This window comes from Leptopilina heterotoma, unplaced genomic scaffold (genome assembly GCF_015476425.1).
Source record: "Leptopilina heterotoma isolate Lh14 unplaced genomic scaffold, ASM1547642v1 Lhet_2038, whole genome shotgun sequence".
Classification (NCBI taxonomy): domain Eukaryota; kingdom Metazoa; phylum Arthropoda; class Insecta; order Hymenoptera; family Figitidae; genus Leptopilina; species Leptopilina heterotoma.
The window spans coordinates 12,122-30,989 of record NW_025110918.1 but is presented as its reverse complement, the minus strand read 5'-3'; the positions used below and the strand labels follow the sequence as shown (position 1 = coordinate 30,989).

The 18,868-nt window shown below is 26.4% G+C and overlaps 2 protein-coding genes and 1 long non-coding RNA gene across 3 annotated transcripts; all 3 read right to left on the bottom strand.

Annotated features, from left to right (window-relative positions):
* Positions 1–122: 122 nt before the first annotated feature.
* LOC122501133 (ATP-dependent DNA helicase pif1-like) lies at positions 123–2,033 on the bottom strand. The gene has a single exon (XM_043610409.1). The coding sequence runs from the start codon at positions 2,031–2,033 to the stop codon at positions 123–125; it is 1,911 nt and encodes a 636-aa protein (XP_043466344.1).
* Positions 2,034–2,087: 54 nt separating this feature from the next.
* LOC122501132 lies at positions 2,088–4,007 on the bottom strand. Its single transcript, XM_043610408.1, has one exon. The coding sequence runs from the start codon at positions 4,005–4,007 to the stop codon at positions 2,088–2,090; it is 1,920 nt and encodes a 639-aa protein (XP_043466343.1).
* A 6,313-nt stretch (positions 4,008–10,320) lies between these two features.
* On the bottom strand, positions 10,321–11,708 carry LOC122501134. Its single transcript, XR_006301546.1, has 3 exons — positions 11,563–11,708; positions 11,023–11,116; positions 10,321–10,935 (listed from the first exon to the last, which is right to left on the bottom strand). It is a non-coding gene; the product is annotated as an uncharacterized LOC122501134 (long non-coding RNA).
* Positions 11,709–18,868: the final 7,160 nt, after the last annotated feature.

The window sequence follows — 18,868 nt, the reverse complement described above, 5'->3', positions numbered from 1 at the left end:
ATGCCATTAATTTTTATAAAACTATAATAAATATTGCCATTAGTATTGCCATTAATATTTAGTTTAGAATATTATAACAAATATTGCCATTAAATTTTATAATATTATAATAAATATTTTTTTCAAAGTATTTCATGATAAACGATATTTTTGACATACAATTTTTCTGGATATTCTAAATTTTTGTATACTGCAGAACTAACCGCTAGAATTTTTAAATTTTCCTTAGATTTAACTCGAGAACCACCAACATAAACTTGACCATGACCAAATGCTGAAATTGGTAAATATATTCCTACTTTATCAAATAATTGGCCCTGAGATTTATTAATAGTCATTGCATAGGCAAGTCTAATTGGAAATTGTCTTCTGACCATTTTGAAAGGAGGTGCGTCTTGTGAAGGCGATAAATCAATGCGAGGAATAAAAACTACTTCACCGTCAGATTTTCCAGAAATAATTTCTGCCAAAATTACATTCTGCAATAAAGATTTTACAACTAATCGAGTACCATTACATAATCCCTGAGCCAAATTCAAATTTCTCAACAACATAATTATGCATCCTACTTTCAACGGCAATTTATGAGGAGGTAAACCATCTGGTGTTAAACTATTTAAAAATTCTATTGGAATGAGATTATTTAGATTTTCTGGATTATCATCATCAACATGTGAATCATTACTATAATAAACTACTTCTTCTGCTTCTAATCTTGACAAAATGCATTCATTCATGTCCAATACTTCAGCATTAGTTAATGAAAGAATACAAGAGGAGTAAACAGATGAATCATTTGGACTTATCGAAGACCCATATATTTCATCAATTAAATTCCCATTTGAAATTAAATCTTTTGGAATTTCTAAAACATTATTTTCTTTCTCAAATGAACTTGTAGGTTTACCATCACCGACATTTAATAACCAATTTGAAAACTCGATCTGATCATTATTCAATCTGACATTAGCATGTAAAGATCTACTCTCAAAATGTTGCCATAATCTACTATTTTTCACACACACCTCAACAATGTGAGTACGATTACCGTGAGGAACAATAGGTAAAGTTTGTCGAAAATCTCCTGAAAGCAAAATAACTTTACCTCCAAAAGGTTTACTACATTTTGTTATATCTCTCAACATACATTCCATTGCTTGTAATGCATACTTAGGTGCCATTGTTATTTCATCCCAAATAATAATTTTGGCTTTTCTAAAAATTTCTGCATGTTTTGACATTCCACTAATATTACATTTTGAATCTTCATTAATTGGTATAGGAAATTTAAACATATTATGTGACGTTCGACCACCTTTTAAAAGGTTAGCAGCTATACCAGTCCATGCAACTGATAAAACTATCAATCCCTGACTTTCAACAGTTGTAATAATTGTATTATGTAAATAACTTTTACCACTACCTCCCGGTCCGTCAAGATAAATATATCTATTTTCACAATTATCATCATATACTGCCATCAAAACATCATCAAAAACTTGACGCTGTTCGTTATTTAAACTTTCAATAAGAATATTAGATTCTTCTTTAAGCAATTTTAATGCTAATGCATTATTTTCCGTATCTACAGAATTATATTGTTCAAGAAGTTTCTGATCTATATTAGGCAAACCAAATTGATGTAATGAAAATCCATGAAAATTAAGTACTTCATTAATTAAAATTAACGACTTTTGAATTGATACCTCCGCTGGTAAATTATTATCAAAAATCATATCATCTTTATATTTATTCCATAAATCAATAGCATTCGCAGGCAATCCAAATACACATATGTATGCAAATAATCTACAAAGTTCTTTAGGAAATTTCAAGTTTACAGCTTCAGTTAAACAATTATCCCATTCATTATCATCAACCATTAAATTTCTGGCACGAGCTGCTTCCGTAAAAGAATTATATCTTATACCTTCATACGTTCTTACATCTTCAAATGATTTAGCACCACGTACATAAAGTAGTAAAGTTCTCAACCAATATCTTTCAATATCTTTTGGACTTACAAAATACATTCGAGAAATTAAAGGTTTGGTAATCCGTTCTCTTTTTTTCCAAGTTTTTGTTTGTTAAATGAATACATAATTGTGTGGTATTTCTGAATATAAATATTTGTGTGCCTCAGGATCTTTTTTATTTAACTCAAACCATGCTGTTAATGTCGTATTTTTAAATGTGTCAATTGCCTGTTGTTCCATTCCTTCTGTGAAGCATATTGTTTGATGATCAGGTAAATGTACAGCTAATCTATACGTTGCATGTGATTGTTCATGCATATTAAATTCGAGTAGTCTATGCATTGCTTCTGGTGGACATACATAGCGTGTGTTTAAATAATGTTGCGGTTCATCATAATTCATTACCTGATTATTATCCTTAATACCTACTATCGCACAATCATGACCTTTATAACAATATTTAAATAAATATTTAACACCACCTATGCTACCGCATGCTACAACATTAATATGACAAGCAAATTTTTTACTTAAATATGGGTTATATGGCACAATCATTGAATTGTCTGCAGTGCATTTAATTGAACCATCTTTGTTATAAAATATAATTTTTCTGCCATCATTTCTTCGTCTATATTCTGGATAATTTTTCGAATAATCTGTTTCTGAAGTAAATGGTTTCGGATAATGTTTAGTGCAAACTTTTGTTTCAGGATTCATGCACGGTGAATTCGTGTTTTGCTTTCCGCAAGGTCCATGAACTTGAAACTGTTTTACAATGTTAAAAAGTTCTGGATGTTTTGCTTCATCAGGAATTTCTGCACAAATTATTTTATCAACAGTTTCTGCATCACGAATAGCATGTGATTGATCTAAAAAGACAATTAAATGTACATGTGGTAATCCACGCTTTTGAAATTCTATCACATATACATAAGCAATAACTGGTCCAAAAATTTGGTTGTCTTTTAATTCAATCATTAGCGCTTTTACTTTTTGTTGGAAAACTCTTGCAACAATATCTGGCCGATCAGATGCAGTTTCACCACATAAAAAATTTTCTGTAATTTCACACCATTTCGGATTACATGTCATGGTAATAAATAAATCTGGTTTTCCAAATTCTTGAACTAATCGCATGGCATCCATAAAAAATTGTTGGTAAGAACGTGGTCCACCAGTAAATGTTGATGGTAAAACAATTATTCTTCCTGGTCGAACATTTTCTTCTGCAGCTTTATTATATAAATAATCCATCAATCCACAATACAATTCAGCTCGAAGTTTTTTTTGATTCGAATATATGTAACTGATACGCAAACCTTCCACTTTCGACCAAAAATCAACTATCAGTTGTTGAGTTAATTTGCCCATTTGCAAACAAGGATTAAATTTTCCTCTATAAGAAAGACGAAAAATGTAAAACTGTAAAAGAGTAACATCACGATCAGTGCCTCCTTTCTGTTTTATATTTACTGTCCATCCTGGATCACCTGCAGGAAACACTAATGGATATATCATGGGATCAGCATTTGCACTGAGATTGTGAATAGGAATACTTTTATCATTTCTTGGATGTATACATATATCACGTTCTACTGGAGGTTCACCATCTTCACTAACGAATACAACTGCCACCTCATTACAAGACGGAACATTAAATTTGCTTTGATGCAATGATCTGTCTCTTTTTATCCACATTTGAATATCTCTCATAGGTTCATTTTGCAATTTCGCTCGTATTTCTTCTTCTAATTCTACTTCTCTCATCATTTTAAATGCTTTAGCGTAAGGATTAATATATCTCAACAATTCGTCTATTTCTTTCATTAATGATGGTAAAAATTTCTTGTTAGAATCATGTTTCAATCGTTCAAGAACTGCTTGATTAGTATCAAGAATGTATAGTTGTCCATATTTTCGACTTTCACTATTATTAGGATGAAGATCGTATGTATTGTGATACACTTGTCCATGTATACGAAAAACAAAAGGACCTCTTCCTTTAGGAATTTCTAATTTAGCTCCCATGCTGGCAAAGGCGGATGCACTATTATACGAACGAATATTCTCTCTAAAATTTTTACCTTCAGAGCTAGAATCAAATAATAAATTTTGTAAATAATCTGGATAAGGACTTAAATCATTTAAAATAACTTTTCCCTTATGGCAGCAAGAGTTAAATAATTTATCTGCTGGCAATTCACTCAAAAAATGTAACGCACCGCAAAACTGACACACAACATTCATCAAACCTAAGTAATTTTGAGAAACTATACTTTCTTCAAAAGCTTCGAGGGACTTAATTGCAACACCCGTGGTTTCCAATTTTTTATTGTTTTTCTTATTCCTTTTACTTTGTGAACATTTTTCTTGTCGTTGTTGCTTTTTTTCTTCATTTTCTAAAAATAATTGCTTTGTTTTACATAACAAATTTTTTTCTTGACGCTCTTTCTTTTCATCTTCTGTTTCTTTAGATAATTTTTTTTTTGCATATCAAATCTCTCTGTTGGCGTTCTTTTTTTTGAACTTCCATTTCTATCTCTCTACTATGACGTTTCCTTAGTCTATCATTTTCTTTTCCAATTATTTTCTGTTCATCCGTTTCTTCACGCCTTGCCTTCCTCATTCTTTCTTTAGCTTTCATTGCACGAAGGATCTTTTTATCATTTTGTTTATCTAGAGGATTCTCAATTTCTGGATGTTTAACTAATGAAACATTTTTAACATTATCACTAGTTACACGAAGTTTCTTCTTTTCACTTTCATCATTTAAAGAGTGCTTGATATTTAAATGTTTATCTGATAGAACTCTCTTTAAATTATTACGTGGGGGAATCTCAGAAAAACGAGAAGGGTTTGGTTTACCATTTTGAACTCGGTCTCTAAAAAAACTATTCTCGACAATCAAATGTCTAATATTAGACGCTCTCACTGACGGAAAAGGAGTTAGACGATTATCTTTATACATTGTTTCTAAATGATTTCTCATCGCATTATTACGAGTCTTATAATTAACAGTATTTGGCATTTCGTTAAAAAGTATAGATGTTGCAAACGCTATCGAATAAACTCCGCACTCAAGACTACCTAGAGGTTGTTGATCAACATCTACAAAAACTACTTGTGGGTGAAATGGAAACAATCTACTTAAATAACTTTTATGATCATCAGTCAAACGCCTTTCATTAACACTATCAAAAACATTCAATCTCACTCCATCGTAATAAGTACAAATCCAATGTCCCTTATTAGCAAAACCACTAAAAAGTATTTGAATATGTCTTTGACCTTCTCTAATCGGAACAATGAATTCAGGAGTTTGTAAAAGCAATGTACTTTGCATATCAAAAACAGAATTTGACTGAATTCGTAATAATTCTTCAAATTTAAACATATAGTTATCATTCAACATTCTTCCATACGTTTTTAATCTTTCATAATCTTTAATACTTAAAGCAATATACCTTGTCTGGACGTTGGCCATTATATTGTTTGTCAAAAAATGCACCAATGATGTTTTTCAAAACAAATCTTCTTTTTCAGCTTCTTAGCTAAAATAATAAATAATTCCTATGTTTTTCACGTATAAAAAATCAATTAATAACTAATAATCAGATAACACGAACACAAAATATAACGTGTCTCATTCTATCATTAATTATGAAAAAATAAATAAAATTTATAAAGGGCATCCGGGAAAAATAATAGTTTCGTGATCGCGCTCTCATTTAAAAGGAAAAGAATATTATTCTCTATTATACTATTATCACAGTAAATCGTGAGGTATTAAAAAGTGTTGCAGATTAAATTAACACCAAAAAAGATTAAAATAATCAATATTGGTGTTATTTTTTACAATTAATAAAATTTTAGTTCATTAAATTTTTTTATAACTATAAAACATGAAGATATCGATAACTCCGAGCCTTCGACTCGGAGTGATCGATTTCTTCATTTTTTATAATAATTAAAAATGACCGACTGACAAAATCATTATTTTATACCTATTATAATAATATTGTACTTCTTCAAAATTATTTTCATTATTTCAATTCAATTTTTATTTTCAAAAATTTTTAACTACAATTTTACTTTATATCTATTATTTTTAATAATTTTCGAAAAAGTTCTTTGGCAATTTTCAAATCCATTTGTTTACAAAATTTAATTTCAAGAAATTACAATTAATCCTAAATTCTTTAATTAAATGCATATTAGAAAATAAAAACTTCAAATAATAAAAAAAAAATCAATTAAACTTTTTCATGAAAATTAATTTCAAAATTCAATTATATCTAAAAATTCACGCTCAATTGCTTTTAATATTCAATAATAATCTAAAATTTTAACTAAAATTCATTTTTATGAAATGAAAACAAATTTTTATTAAAAAATTCTACAAGAATTTAATTATTTAAATGCAAAAGTAAATAATTTATTGAATAATTGAATGTTTCTCAAAATTCAATTCTCATAAAGAATTTTATTAACAAATTTTTAAATAATTAAATTCTTTTGTCGAATTTTATTAAAACTTGCATGAACATAATTACTTTTTTCAAGAAATTCAATTATAATTGTATGAAAAAATAATTGAAACGCTGCAATGAGTTTTATGAGAATTTTCAAATTCATTCGTTTACAATTCAAATTTACAAAATTTCAATTATTCGAAAATTCTGCAATTAAATATATATTGAAAAATAAAAATTATTCAATTATGTACAAAAATTTAAAAATATTCTTGTCAAAATTTCAATTATTTTTACAAATAATAAAATTTTTTAAAATACAATTATTTTCACAAATTTTAATAAAATTCTTGTCAAAATTTCAATTTTTTTTATTAATAATAAAATTCTTCGAAATTCAATTAATTTCAAAAATTTTAAAAAAATCCTTTACAAGAATTTAATTATTTTTGCAAATAATAAAATTTGTCACAAGAATTCAATTATTCTCGTAAATAATAAAATTCTTCGGAGAATTTCTATTATTTTCAAAAATTTTAATAAAATTTTTCGCAAGAATTCAATTATCATCGCATAAAAAATGCAATTCTTTGGAAGATTTTAATTATTTTCATTATTAATAAAGTTCTTTGGAGGATTTCAATTATTTTCAAAAATTTGAAACATATTCTTGTCAAGAATTCATTTTTTTCAAAAATAATTGAATTCTTATCAAAATTTCAATTATTTTCAAAAAAATTTTTAATAAATTCTTGTTAAGAAATCCTTTCAAAGTAAAATTCATCACAAAAATTATTTTAAAAATTATTTTAAAACTTTAAAAAAAATTCTGAAAAGAATTTAATTATTTTCTACAAATTTTAATAAAAATTTCAAATAAATTTTTATTAGTAAATTCTACGAGAATTCAATTATTTAAATACAAAAATAAATCATTTATTTAATTTCATGTTTCTTGAAATTAAATTCTCATAAAAAATGTTATCAACAAATTTTTTAAATCATTAAATTTTTTGGACGCATTTTAATAAATTTTTTTAAGAATAAGTGCATTTTTCGAGGAATTCGATTAAAATTGCATTAAAGATAATTGAAATTCTGCAGTGAGTTTTATATTTTATTATTTATGAAAATAATTCAATTCCTAAAAGAATTTTATTATTTATAAAAATAATTGAATCCCTGTAAAAATGTTATTATGTATTTTTGAAAATAATTGAATGTTTGCGTAGAATTTTATTCAAATTTTTTTTAATAATGGAATTCTTTTGGAAAATTTGATTGAAATAGTAGATATTGAAAATCATTGAATTGAGGAAAATTGCTAAAAATAATTGAAATTTTACCAAGAATTTCATTATAATATTTGAAAAGAATTGAATTTTGGAGAAGAATTTGATTATTTATAAAGAAAATTGGGATTTTTACGAAAATTTTTAAAAAAAATTTATCGTAATTTATTGAATACTTGCAAGGAATTTAAAATAACAGAAATTCTGAAAAGAAATTTATATCAAATTTGAATAAGAATTGAATTCTTTCGAGAAATTTTGTTAAATAAATAATTTAAATACTGTCAAGAAATTTATAAAAAAATTTGTAAATAATTGAATTCCTGCAAAAAATTTTATTATTTATGAAAATAATTGAATTTTTGCGCAGCATTTTATCCAAATTTTTTTTAATAATGGAATTCTTTTGGAAAATTTTATGGAAATAGTAGATATTGAAAATCATTGAATTTTAGAAAACTTTCGAAAATAATTGAAATTTAGACAAGAATTTGATTAAAATTATTTTGTAAAATAATTGCAAATAACAGAGAAGAATTTTATTATTTATAAAGAGAATTGAAATTTTCACGAGAATTTAAAAAAAATTTTGAACACAATTGAATTTAGTAACTATGTTACTAAGTTAGTTAGTAAGTTACAAGTTAGTAAGTAACTTACTAACTTACTATTCTCCCTGGAGGAGCTAAATTCGTTGAAGTTTTACAAATCGTTGACTTTGGTGTTTTATTTAAAGTAAAATTTCATTCATAGTTAAAAATAACACCAAAATAGATTATTTTAATCCTTTCTGGTGTTAATTTAATCCTAGAGGGATTAAACTGTTGCAGATTGTTTTAATCCATTCTGGTGTTATTTTAACACTTCACCTTTTACTGTGATTCTTTAAAATTCAAATATTGTAAAAAATTAATAAAATAATTAAAAAAGAACAATTTTATTTTTAACATAATAAAAAAAAATAATTTACAAGAATACTAAGTTCAAATATACTTTGAAATGCAATTATTTTTAAAAATAAATTAATTTTTGGTGTAAAATAATTTTAAAATTCAATAAAATTTGAAACAATTGAATTATTTTTTTCATTTTTGAAAAATTAATTGATTTTATTCAGAGTAATTAAAATTTTTATTAAAAACAGAATAAATTAATTTTTGAATTGATTAATAATTGTTTTGTTGATTTTTGAATAACTGAAGCTTTATTAAATTGAATAATTTTAAAAATTGCATTTTTCATTAATTTCATTTCAGATTAATTGAATTGCTTTGAAAACAGAATAATGTAATTTTAATGTTTTATATTGATTTCTGAATAATTAAAATATAAATTAATTAACAGTTTATAACAATTACATTTTTCATTAATTCAGGCTTAATTAAATTGTTTTTAAAAAAGAATAATGTAATTGTAAATTGATTGTTTTATTGATTTTTGAATAACTGAAGTTTAAGTTAATTAATTAACTTTTTATAACAAATGCATTTTTCATTGATTTCGGAATAATTGAATTTTTTATTTAAAACGAAATATTTTAATTTTGAATTGTTTTTTGATTTTTGAATAATTAATTAATTATTATTTTGAACAATTACTCATAATAGCAATAACAATAAAAAAAAGCACACGCACTAAAGGGATTGCTCTTCCCAAAAAATTTAGACTCTAGATCCTCCACTGCATAAGTTAATAATTGAATTGAAGATTAATTAATTCTTTGAAAAACTAAATATTAAAAAATTCATTATTTTGAATAATTAATTTAATGAAAATAATTTAATTTTTAATTGATTCTGGAATAATTGAACTTGAAATGGGTATTTTTAGGAACTAATGTTTTTTTACTAAACAGTAATTACTGGCAGTAACTGCCAGTAATTTACGAAAACGACCAATGTAATAAAATTTAGAACTATAGTATTTTTTATTGATACCAGAAAATTGAGTTTTTAAATTAAATTAAAATTAATAATAAATAAAAATAATAATAAGATATACGAATAATAAAAGTTATTTTTAGATTTTTATTTAAGAAATGAAATAAATTATTTAATTAAGAAGAAAATTTTAATTAATAATTAGAACTTACCAATCTACAGTTTTTTTCCACTGAAAACAATAACCTCCCTTTCGCACGATCGCCTGATACCAGAGATTTCACGCACAATATTCTTCCAAGTCACTATTTATCGTTTTTGAAATACACCCACTACACTGATATTATTATTAACAAATTTTATCACACTAATGATAAATTTGACAACATAAAATTGAAAATAGCAATCGCGACGCGTCATTTACGATTAAAAATTTCTTTTCTAGATGTCAAAACATGTCACGAAAAAAAAACAAAAACAAAAAAATCATGATAATAATAATTCGCAAAATGAATAATAATGTCAAACTTCATACTGCGAACAGAAAGAATGAAAAACCACAGAGATTAATATTGTTAATTAAAATTGTTAGAAAGTTCTATTTGCTAAAAAATTTGTAACGAAATTCTTTAACAAATTTAATAAAATATTATTGTCAGGCGAATTTCACAATGTAAAATTCCTGTTTAGTTTCCGGCTGAATAAATTTCCCAATCAATAGACACCCTGTGGAAAATTCAATGAAAGAAAGAAGAAATTATTGTCAGGTATAAAATAAATTGAATATTTTAGAATTTGTAGTTATTTCATAGTTTATGAGGCAAAAAAAAAATATCCAAAGAATGTTGACTTATTTCACTGCTGAAATTTCAGCAGTCAGTTTCACTGACTAAATTTCTGTCTCTCGTCGATTGTCTGTAAAATGCTTTTCTTTCCCTTGCGCTTTTCGATAACTCTCCTTGTTGGCATGAACTTGTGGGCAGCGGTTAATTTTCCTCATTTTGATGATTTTCCTCAAATTGAAGTTTTGGTAGAATTAAAAGTGCATAGTCAATGGGAAAGTCGTGTGCGAATATTAATTGCCAGAAGCAGTATTGCTCTAAAGAATCCCAATTTAAATTCGCCGTCAATAGAGACAAGAAGGATTCCTTTTAAAAATTTTTTTTAATGCCCTTGCATTGTTTGCCAAACTAGATCTTGCAGTTGACATCGCTCAACGATCGATACGAATAAATGTAAAAGATGAACATTTCCCAACGCTACATTTTGAAATTCCGTATAAACGTCCGTATATGTTATCTTCATGGCAAAGCTAAACACAAATTTTTATTTTCTTACTTTAAAAAGAAAAAACAAATTAAAATTTAAAAGCAATTATTTATCAATTAATTAAATTTACCTTTAAATCGTCCACCAAACAAGAATCCAACTTTGTCTCTCGTTGAGAACAAAAGTCTTTGCAAATAGAAGCCTTGACATCATTCAAAACGTTACTAAAAAGAAAGGACAATTTTTTTGTTTATTTAAAGAATAGAATTATTTTTCAAAAATTTTCAAGAAATTTTTTCAAAACAATTTGAATAAAATACCTGTCAGAAATTTAATTAATTTCAAAAATTTGTCAAAATTCAATTATTTTCAATGTCTACGATTTAAAGAAAATGTTCACAAAAGAATTCAATTATTTAACAAGAAATTTTAATAAAACTCATCTCAAAAATTCTTTAAATTAACCTGTACAAGTAAAATTAAATTAAAGCAATTAAAAATTATTAATTTATTGTTATTAACATATTATTTTTTATCTTTCATTAAATTTATAACCATAATCAAATTATATTTTATAAAATAAATATTGAACGAAATGTTTATAATTTTATAACATAAGATAACCTCCAATAATTTTTCTCTATTTATTATTAAAAAATGTTCTACTTACCATTAATAATAAATTAGTTTTACTCGACGCACACCTAACACTTTATTCATTCTCAAAATTTTTAATTTATCTTACAATTTAAATTATTTCTTTAAAATAATCCATTAATTATTATTTGTTTACATTTTACTGATGACCAATGATGACATTTTTTTATATGACAGTTGCTTGCGCATGGACTATAAGAATACAAGTTGCACCACATATATTTAATTTCTAGCAGCAACTTCAGGGGGAAGGCATTCACACGTTCTACTACGAATACATCGTCGGGTTAGCGCAATATCAGACTTATTCGACAAACAAAGCAAGAACATACTTATTCAGAAAAAAGGCAAGAACATGCTTATTCAAAATATAAAGTAAAAACAAACGAATTCGCAAATTAACCTTTTTAGTCAGATTTTAAATTTTACTTTTGTACAATTGTTTTACGAATAATAACTTTTATTTAGTTCCATTGAGAATAATTTTTTTAATATTTTGTTTTTCTAATATGAAAAGTATTATTGAAATAAAATTATAATATTCTTGATAATTTAAAGTCTGACTAAAAAGGTTAATTTGCGAATTCGTTTGTTTTTACTTTATATTTTGAATAAGCATGTTCTTGCCTCTTTTCTGAATAAGTATGTTCTTGCCTTGTTTATTGAATAAGTATGATATTGCGCTAACCCGACGACATGAAAACAACTCAGATATTCCTGACACGTAATAACAAAATAATGGTTGCCAGTTTTAACCATTATTTTCCACTGAAACTATTATTAACAATTTTTGTCTAAATTTTAGGTCTAAATAAAATTGATGACGCAACTTCTATTCCCAATTTGACAGACATAATTTCGAATATTTATATTCAGATGAATGAGCAAATCAAGGGCCAATTCAACAAAATTTTAAGACCAGAAGTGGATCGTCATCAGTTACTCAAAACCCATTGGTGAAGGAGTCCTTTCTTCTTCGTTTTTTTATTAACGAACCTAATTCGATTGCTATTTGGTAAATCAGACAAGGTAACACACCTCAAATAAATGTATCTTTTTCTTCTGATAGATAATAGATAACACAATAAGGCAAAAATTTAATTATTCTTATTTTTCTTTTCATATGTTAAATATTTAAAATTCGTTTGACGTGTGTTATCAGTTAAAATAGAAAATTAATGTTTACGTATTTAAATTATTTGTCTAAATTAATTCAACTATTTCACGTAAACAATATTGTAAATCTCATAAAATTTTCCAGACTAAAATATAAATTATTTAGAAAGGGGTATAAAATTAAAATACACATACTATAAAACAATTATTAAAATTATCCTCTTTTTAAATAAATAAATAAACTTCTCTGATGCCTTAAATTTACAGTATAACCTGCCGAAGTGCAACTCGATATTTTTAATTTTTTTTTGGTAAAACAGTACTTATAAAATTATTTTATAATTCAATTTTATGGTATTTTACAACATTTCAAAACTAAGTGAAAATAATTCTTGTTGGACATTATCGTAACAAAAATTTTACAAAAATTTTATATTTTATTTTTAATTTATTAAAATTAATTAATGAAATGCATGCTGAGCATTTTGCAATCGCGCAGAAAATGAACTCGGTTCAAAGACCGTAATCCTTTTTCTTCCGTCTGAAAGTACTATTTCAGCAATTAAAATATTTTATTTTCATGACTTTCAGGTAAATCAATCAATGAAGGGCTATCATTTTTATATTTTTTTATGACTTTAGAAACAACAACCACATAAGCAAATATATATATATATATATATATATATATATATATATATATATATATATGGGCAATTCCACGGGAAATTTTTCTATGACATTTTAGAATCGGTTAAACATATTTTTTTCTCGTTCCTAATAGAAAAATATTAAATACGTATTTTTTTATTTTTCTAAAATTGCCAAAATTTTGGAGTTATGAATTTTCGAAATTTTGAATTTTTAAAAGTAGACCTATTTTCAATAGCTTATAACTTTTAAAGTATTGAGTTTAGAGAAAAGTTGCCAAAGGAAGAAAAATTTGGTTTTTCTTTAACTTTTAAGAAATTTGAAAAAAAAAATTTTTTTTTAATTTTTAATAAAAAAATTTTTTTTTTAATTTTTAATAAAAAAAAATTTTTTTTTATAAACAAATTAATTTTTTTTAAATTTGGGCGTTATTAATTTTTATTTTTTTTTTATTTATTTATACCTGACAATATACAGAAATTTTTCCGAAAGAACTGAGATGGGCCGACTCATAGTTTTCATTCTATAAATTTTTCAATTTCGCCGTGCAAACTCTCAATTTGACATAATTCGCGTTGCGTCGTATTGTACCTATATTGGACTTGACTCCGACCCGTGATTACCTTGCGTTACATAGAAAAGCAAAATATTTTATTTTTTAAACTTGCGGAAAATTTTTATTTAGTGGACGCAATATACTTAACTTTTAAAATGTCATCAGTGAAATTCAAAAATAGATGTTGCAATCCTTTCAACGAACAGAATCATTTTAAACTGAAAGGTTTACGTCGTATATCATCCGTGGCTCTCGATAAATTTGGTTTCTTGGATTCCAATGACCTTGTGTGTGTTTCGTGTAGAAAAAAAATTAGTACTGCAGAATATGGTAAGTATAAAGTGAATTTTTCTTAAAAATTGTAATTAAAACTTTTCTTTAATGTATGTAGAATTTAATGACAACGATGCTGGTACCTTGTCGGAAAGTGATAGTTTTGAAGACAGTGACGATTGTTATTCACTTTATGAAGAAACAGACGTAAGTTCAGATTATGTGATACTTCAATGTAATTATTTATTATTACTAGTTACTCTAATATTAAATATATTTTTCTTTTAATTTTTAAGGACGATGAATCTGACTACAATTCAAAATTAATTCTAGAGCTGAAAGAAAAATTATCGAAAAAAGATACGAGTATTCAAGAAAAGATAAATATTTTAACATTAGTGCCAATGAATTGGAGTCTCTACAGAGCAGCCAAAGTAATGAACACGACTACATATTTGGTTCAACAAGCGAGGAATTTAAAAGTTAAAACCGGAATTTTGTCAATGCCAGAAAAGAAAAAAGGTTTAATTTTTATATTTTTTAAATTTTTGTGTCAGAAAAATAAGATAATAATTCATTGAAACATGAAAGAATTCAATATGATTTATGTAAATGTTTATAAAGGCAACGGTTTAGCAGAGGAGTCCGTGTTAAAAGTGAAACAGTTTTTCGAATATGATGACGTGAGCTCAATGATGCCGGGGCAAAAAGACGTTAAAAAAGTAAAAATAGGCGATCAAACTAAAACGGTTCAAAAGAGATTGATTATGGGAAATCTTAAAGATATTTTTAAGAAATTTAAAAATGAAAACCCCGATTTGAAGATCGGTTTCTCAAAATTTTGTTCTCTACGTCCAGAGCATTGTGTTTTAGCCGGTTCGGGTGGCACACACAGAGTATGTGTGTGCTCGATTCATGAAAATATGAAACTAATGATTTCAGGTAAATAATAAAACTGTAAAAATTGAATGTTTACTTATAAGCCCGCACGTAATAAAAATATTGAAAATTAATTAATATAATTAATGAAGATTGAATTTTTATATTAATTTTTAGATTTATTTTTTTAGATTTATTATTATTATATTATTATTATTATTTTAATTATATATATGATTTATATTCTGTTCAGGAAGTCATTTAATCAAATTAATGGGAATGGAAAATTGCACTCGCAATCGACATGAAGAGATTTTACTTCGCTTGATATGTGATGATCCGAAAGATAAATGTTATTTTGGGCAGTGTCAAAATTGTCCAAATAACAAAATTTTATCCACCGCTATATCTTTAGTTTTAAAGGAAAACAAAATTTCCAAAATCACACACAAAAAGTGGGTCTCAAATCCAAAGACAAGTTTGGAAACTGTGACTTTAACAAATTCACAGTTTACTAAAAATGTATGTGACACGGGGAGAATATTTCTTCATCACTCTTTCATAGCTGATCAGCAGGCTTCGTATTACAAATATATAAAAAATAACCTCAAAAGTGATGAAAGTCTAATTGTATGCGACTTCGCGGAAAACTATGCGTTTATTATTCAGAATGCGGTCCCTGGTTTCCACTGGAATAATAACCAAGCGACAGTTTTTCCCATTGTTTTTTATTACAAAGCTGAAAATTCAATTAAACATAAAACCTTGGTCATTATTTCGGATTGTTTGAAACACGACGCTGTAAGCGTATATGTTTTCCTAAAAGCATTGAATGAGTTTTTCTCGCAAAATTACCCACAAATTCGAAAATGCGTTTACTTCTCGGATGGAGCTCCCCAGCAGTTTAAAAATGTAAAACATTTCGCCAACGTTTACTTCCACAAGGAAGATTTTAGTCGATCAGCGGCTTGGAATTTTCATGCAACGGCCCACGGAAAAGGGCCTTGCGATGGAGCAGGAGGAACGCTAAAAAGAATGGCAAGGAGGGCAAGTCTCCAAAGGATCTCTGATGATCACATCACAACACCATTGAAATTATTTGAATGGGCAAAACAGGATTCATCGCTACCAAATATTTCTGTTTTGTACAGAACTTCTGGTGATTACGAGAGAGCAAATGCTTTTCTTGCAAATCGTTTCAAAGCCTGCAAGACAATTTCTGGGACCCAAAAAATACACAGCGTTGAGCCAGAAAACGATTATCAATTGAAGGTTAAGAAATATTCTTTTAGTGAAGAATATGAACTCGTTAATTTCTCAAAATCCGAAGGTAAACGTGCAGTTAAAAAAAAATTACAATAAGTAATGATTATTGTTAGAGTCGAATTTAGAAATTTTAATTTTAAATTATTAATTTTTAAATAAACTTTAACTTAACGTGTCCTTCGGACAAAGAAATTGTAAAGGTAGTGAATTCCCCCTCTACTTAGTTATTGTTTCAACTAAGAGGTTGAGAACCCTACTCTTGTGTGAAATGAGAAGATAGGAAAATTGTTAGGATGTTTGAATTAAACCACGAAATGAAGATAATAACAATTAAATGTATATATTTTACCCAAAGTCCCTATTACAGATAAATCTAATTTTATGTGTAAGAAGAGTAAGTGTATCTGTGTGAATGGAATATTAGTGTGTGTTGTGACACGTAAGATCTTTACTCACTACTCGGTGATTCTTCCTTGGTAATACGAATCCAATGAATGTGTCTTGTCTTTACACCTGTTTCACGATGTTTTTCCGAAAAATTCAGGAAATACCAAATCTAGGTTCACTAGATTGATATTTCGCTGGGAACTTTAATATTCTTTTTAAGTTGCACAAAGTTTAAGATCTGAACCTCGTAAATAAAGGTTGTCTTCTAATATATATTTGAAATTAATATTATTTATTCTTTAGTAGCTTTACTTTATTTTATTCTTTATGATATAAGAGACTTTTACTTTACTTTGATCACTTTAATTCTTTTATATTTCTTTCACAAATTCCTTTATTTTTATTCCACAAATTTTATATTCAATATCATTTATATTATTTTCAATATTTTCTTTTATTTCCTTTTTTCTTTTTAATTATATCACTTTATTTTATTCTTTATATTTCAATTATATATTTTTTTAAATTCAACCTTTTTTTATTTTTATTTATTTATGTTTTTCTCAATTAAATTCACTTTTCTTAACAAACTTCTTATTAATTTCTTTAAACTTCTGAGAAATATTTCAACTTTGAACTCGACTAACTTGCCGGACTTAGAAAATGCCTGGCCCAAACTGCCGGCTACATCAACAGGTGACTACGACCTGGACTAAACTGCCTCGATTTCCCAGTGTCAATCAATTTTATTGAGAGACGATTTAGTGGGGAAATCATAAATTAAGTTCATTGCACTTGACTGTTGTCAAGCCAATTTCTGCAACCTTGCAGATTTAGGCAATGGTGTGATCCGAGTTCAGTGACTTGGATGCACCACTCCTTATATTGGGCAATTTATTTCAACAATTTCTCAAAAGGTCAATAAGCTGTTTGTCAATGAAGAGGAATTCGTTGAGAAATACTGTACTATATTTCTTAGGTTTTTTCACCCCAAAAATTGCGAAACCCAGAGGAATGTTAAATTTAATTGAAGTAGTTATTTTTTAGAATTAGGTTTTTGATTAATAGAAATACATTGGATTAGAATATTCAAACGACGAATTTCTCTTTCGTGAGATTGCAAAGATTACAAAGGGTTGTTTTGTGTGAGTGTTTTTTTCTATGATGTTTGACAAAATTCCTGTGTTCTGTTTAATTGTTTCAAATGATTTTAATTTAACTATAAATAAAAGGTATTTGACAATATAATAAGTTACGGAGTTCGGCCGTAAGAAATGCCCCCCTTTTATTAGGCTGACGTCCCTTGACAGCCGCTATGGATGCGTGTTGTTTGTGTGGTGGTCCAGTGTTGTGTCCTTGGCATATTGTGATGTTGGATAACTCTTTCGAGTTTTACAAAATTTTCTTCCTTCTTTTTTTTTTACATAAATGGTTTTCTGAAAGGTAAGTTAATTTGTTAAAAGAGAGAGGAGAAAAAAAGAAAAAAAATTAATTGATTCCCTTATTTAGGAGAGGAAATGAAAATTAAATAATTATAAAAAAATAAATTACGATAAAAGAAATGAGCTGTGATTTAACGTGAAAATTTTGAATTCGCAAATCTAGTTTTTGTGTCAGTATAACTCCAAGGTAAGTAAAAAAAAAAAATAAAATAAAATTCTAACGGTAATTTGATATTTCCGTGTTTGACTGACATAATAAAGAAGATATAATAATAATTTCTTTAATTTCGATTTATTAAAGTTTATTGTAGCTCGTGATTGCATTAAGAAAAAGAAAAAATATATAAAAAAATTTTGTATAATTGTTACAACAAAATTGTTGTTACTGCCCCCCTTTTATATGAACTGTCGTCCCTTGGCAGTTCATAGTTATGTGTTTTGTGTTATTTTTGACATTTAAACCGTGTCATAACAAATTTTGAGGGTAGTTTTGTTATTTCAGAAGTCTGTTAGATTTATTTGTTGTAGGAACAAGAGAAAGAAAAAAAAAGGTTTTTCGTAAAATATTATTTTGATGGAAAATTTGATAATTAATTTTATAAAAGTTTTGTCTTTTTTTCTTAAAAGTTTTATTTCTATAAGTATAATATATATATATTTTCAGTTTTAATAGGTATATATCTCTTGTTTTGTGTGTAGAGAAAAAAAAGAAATTTGCTTATGTTCAATGTAAGATGAGGACTTTTTCC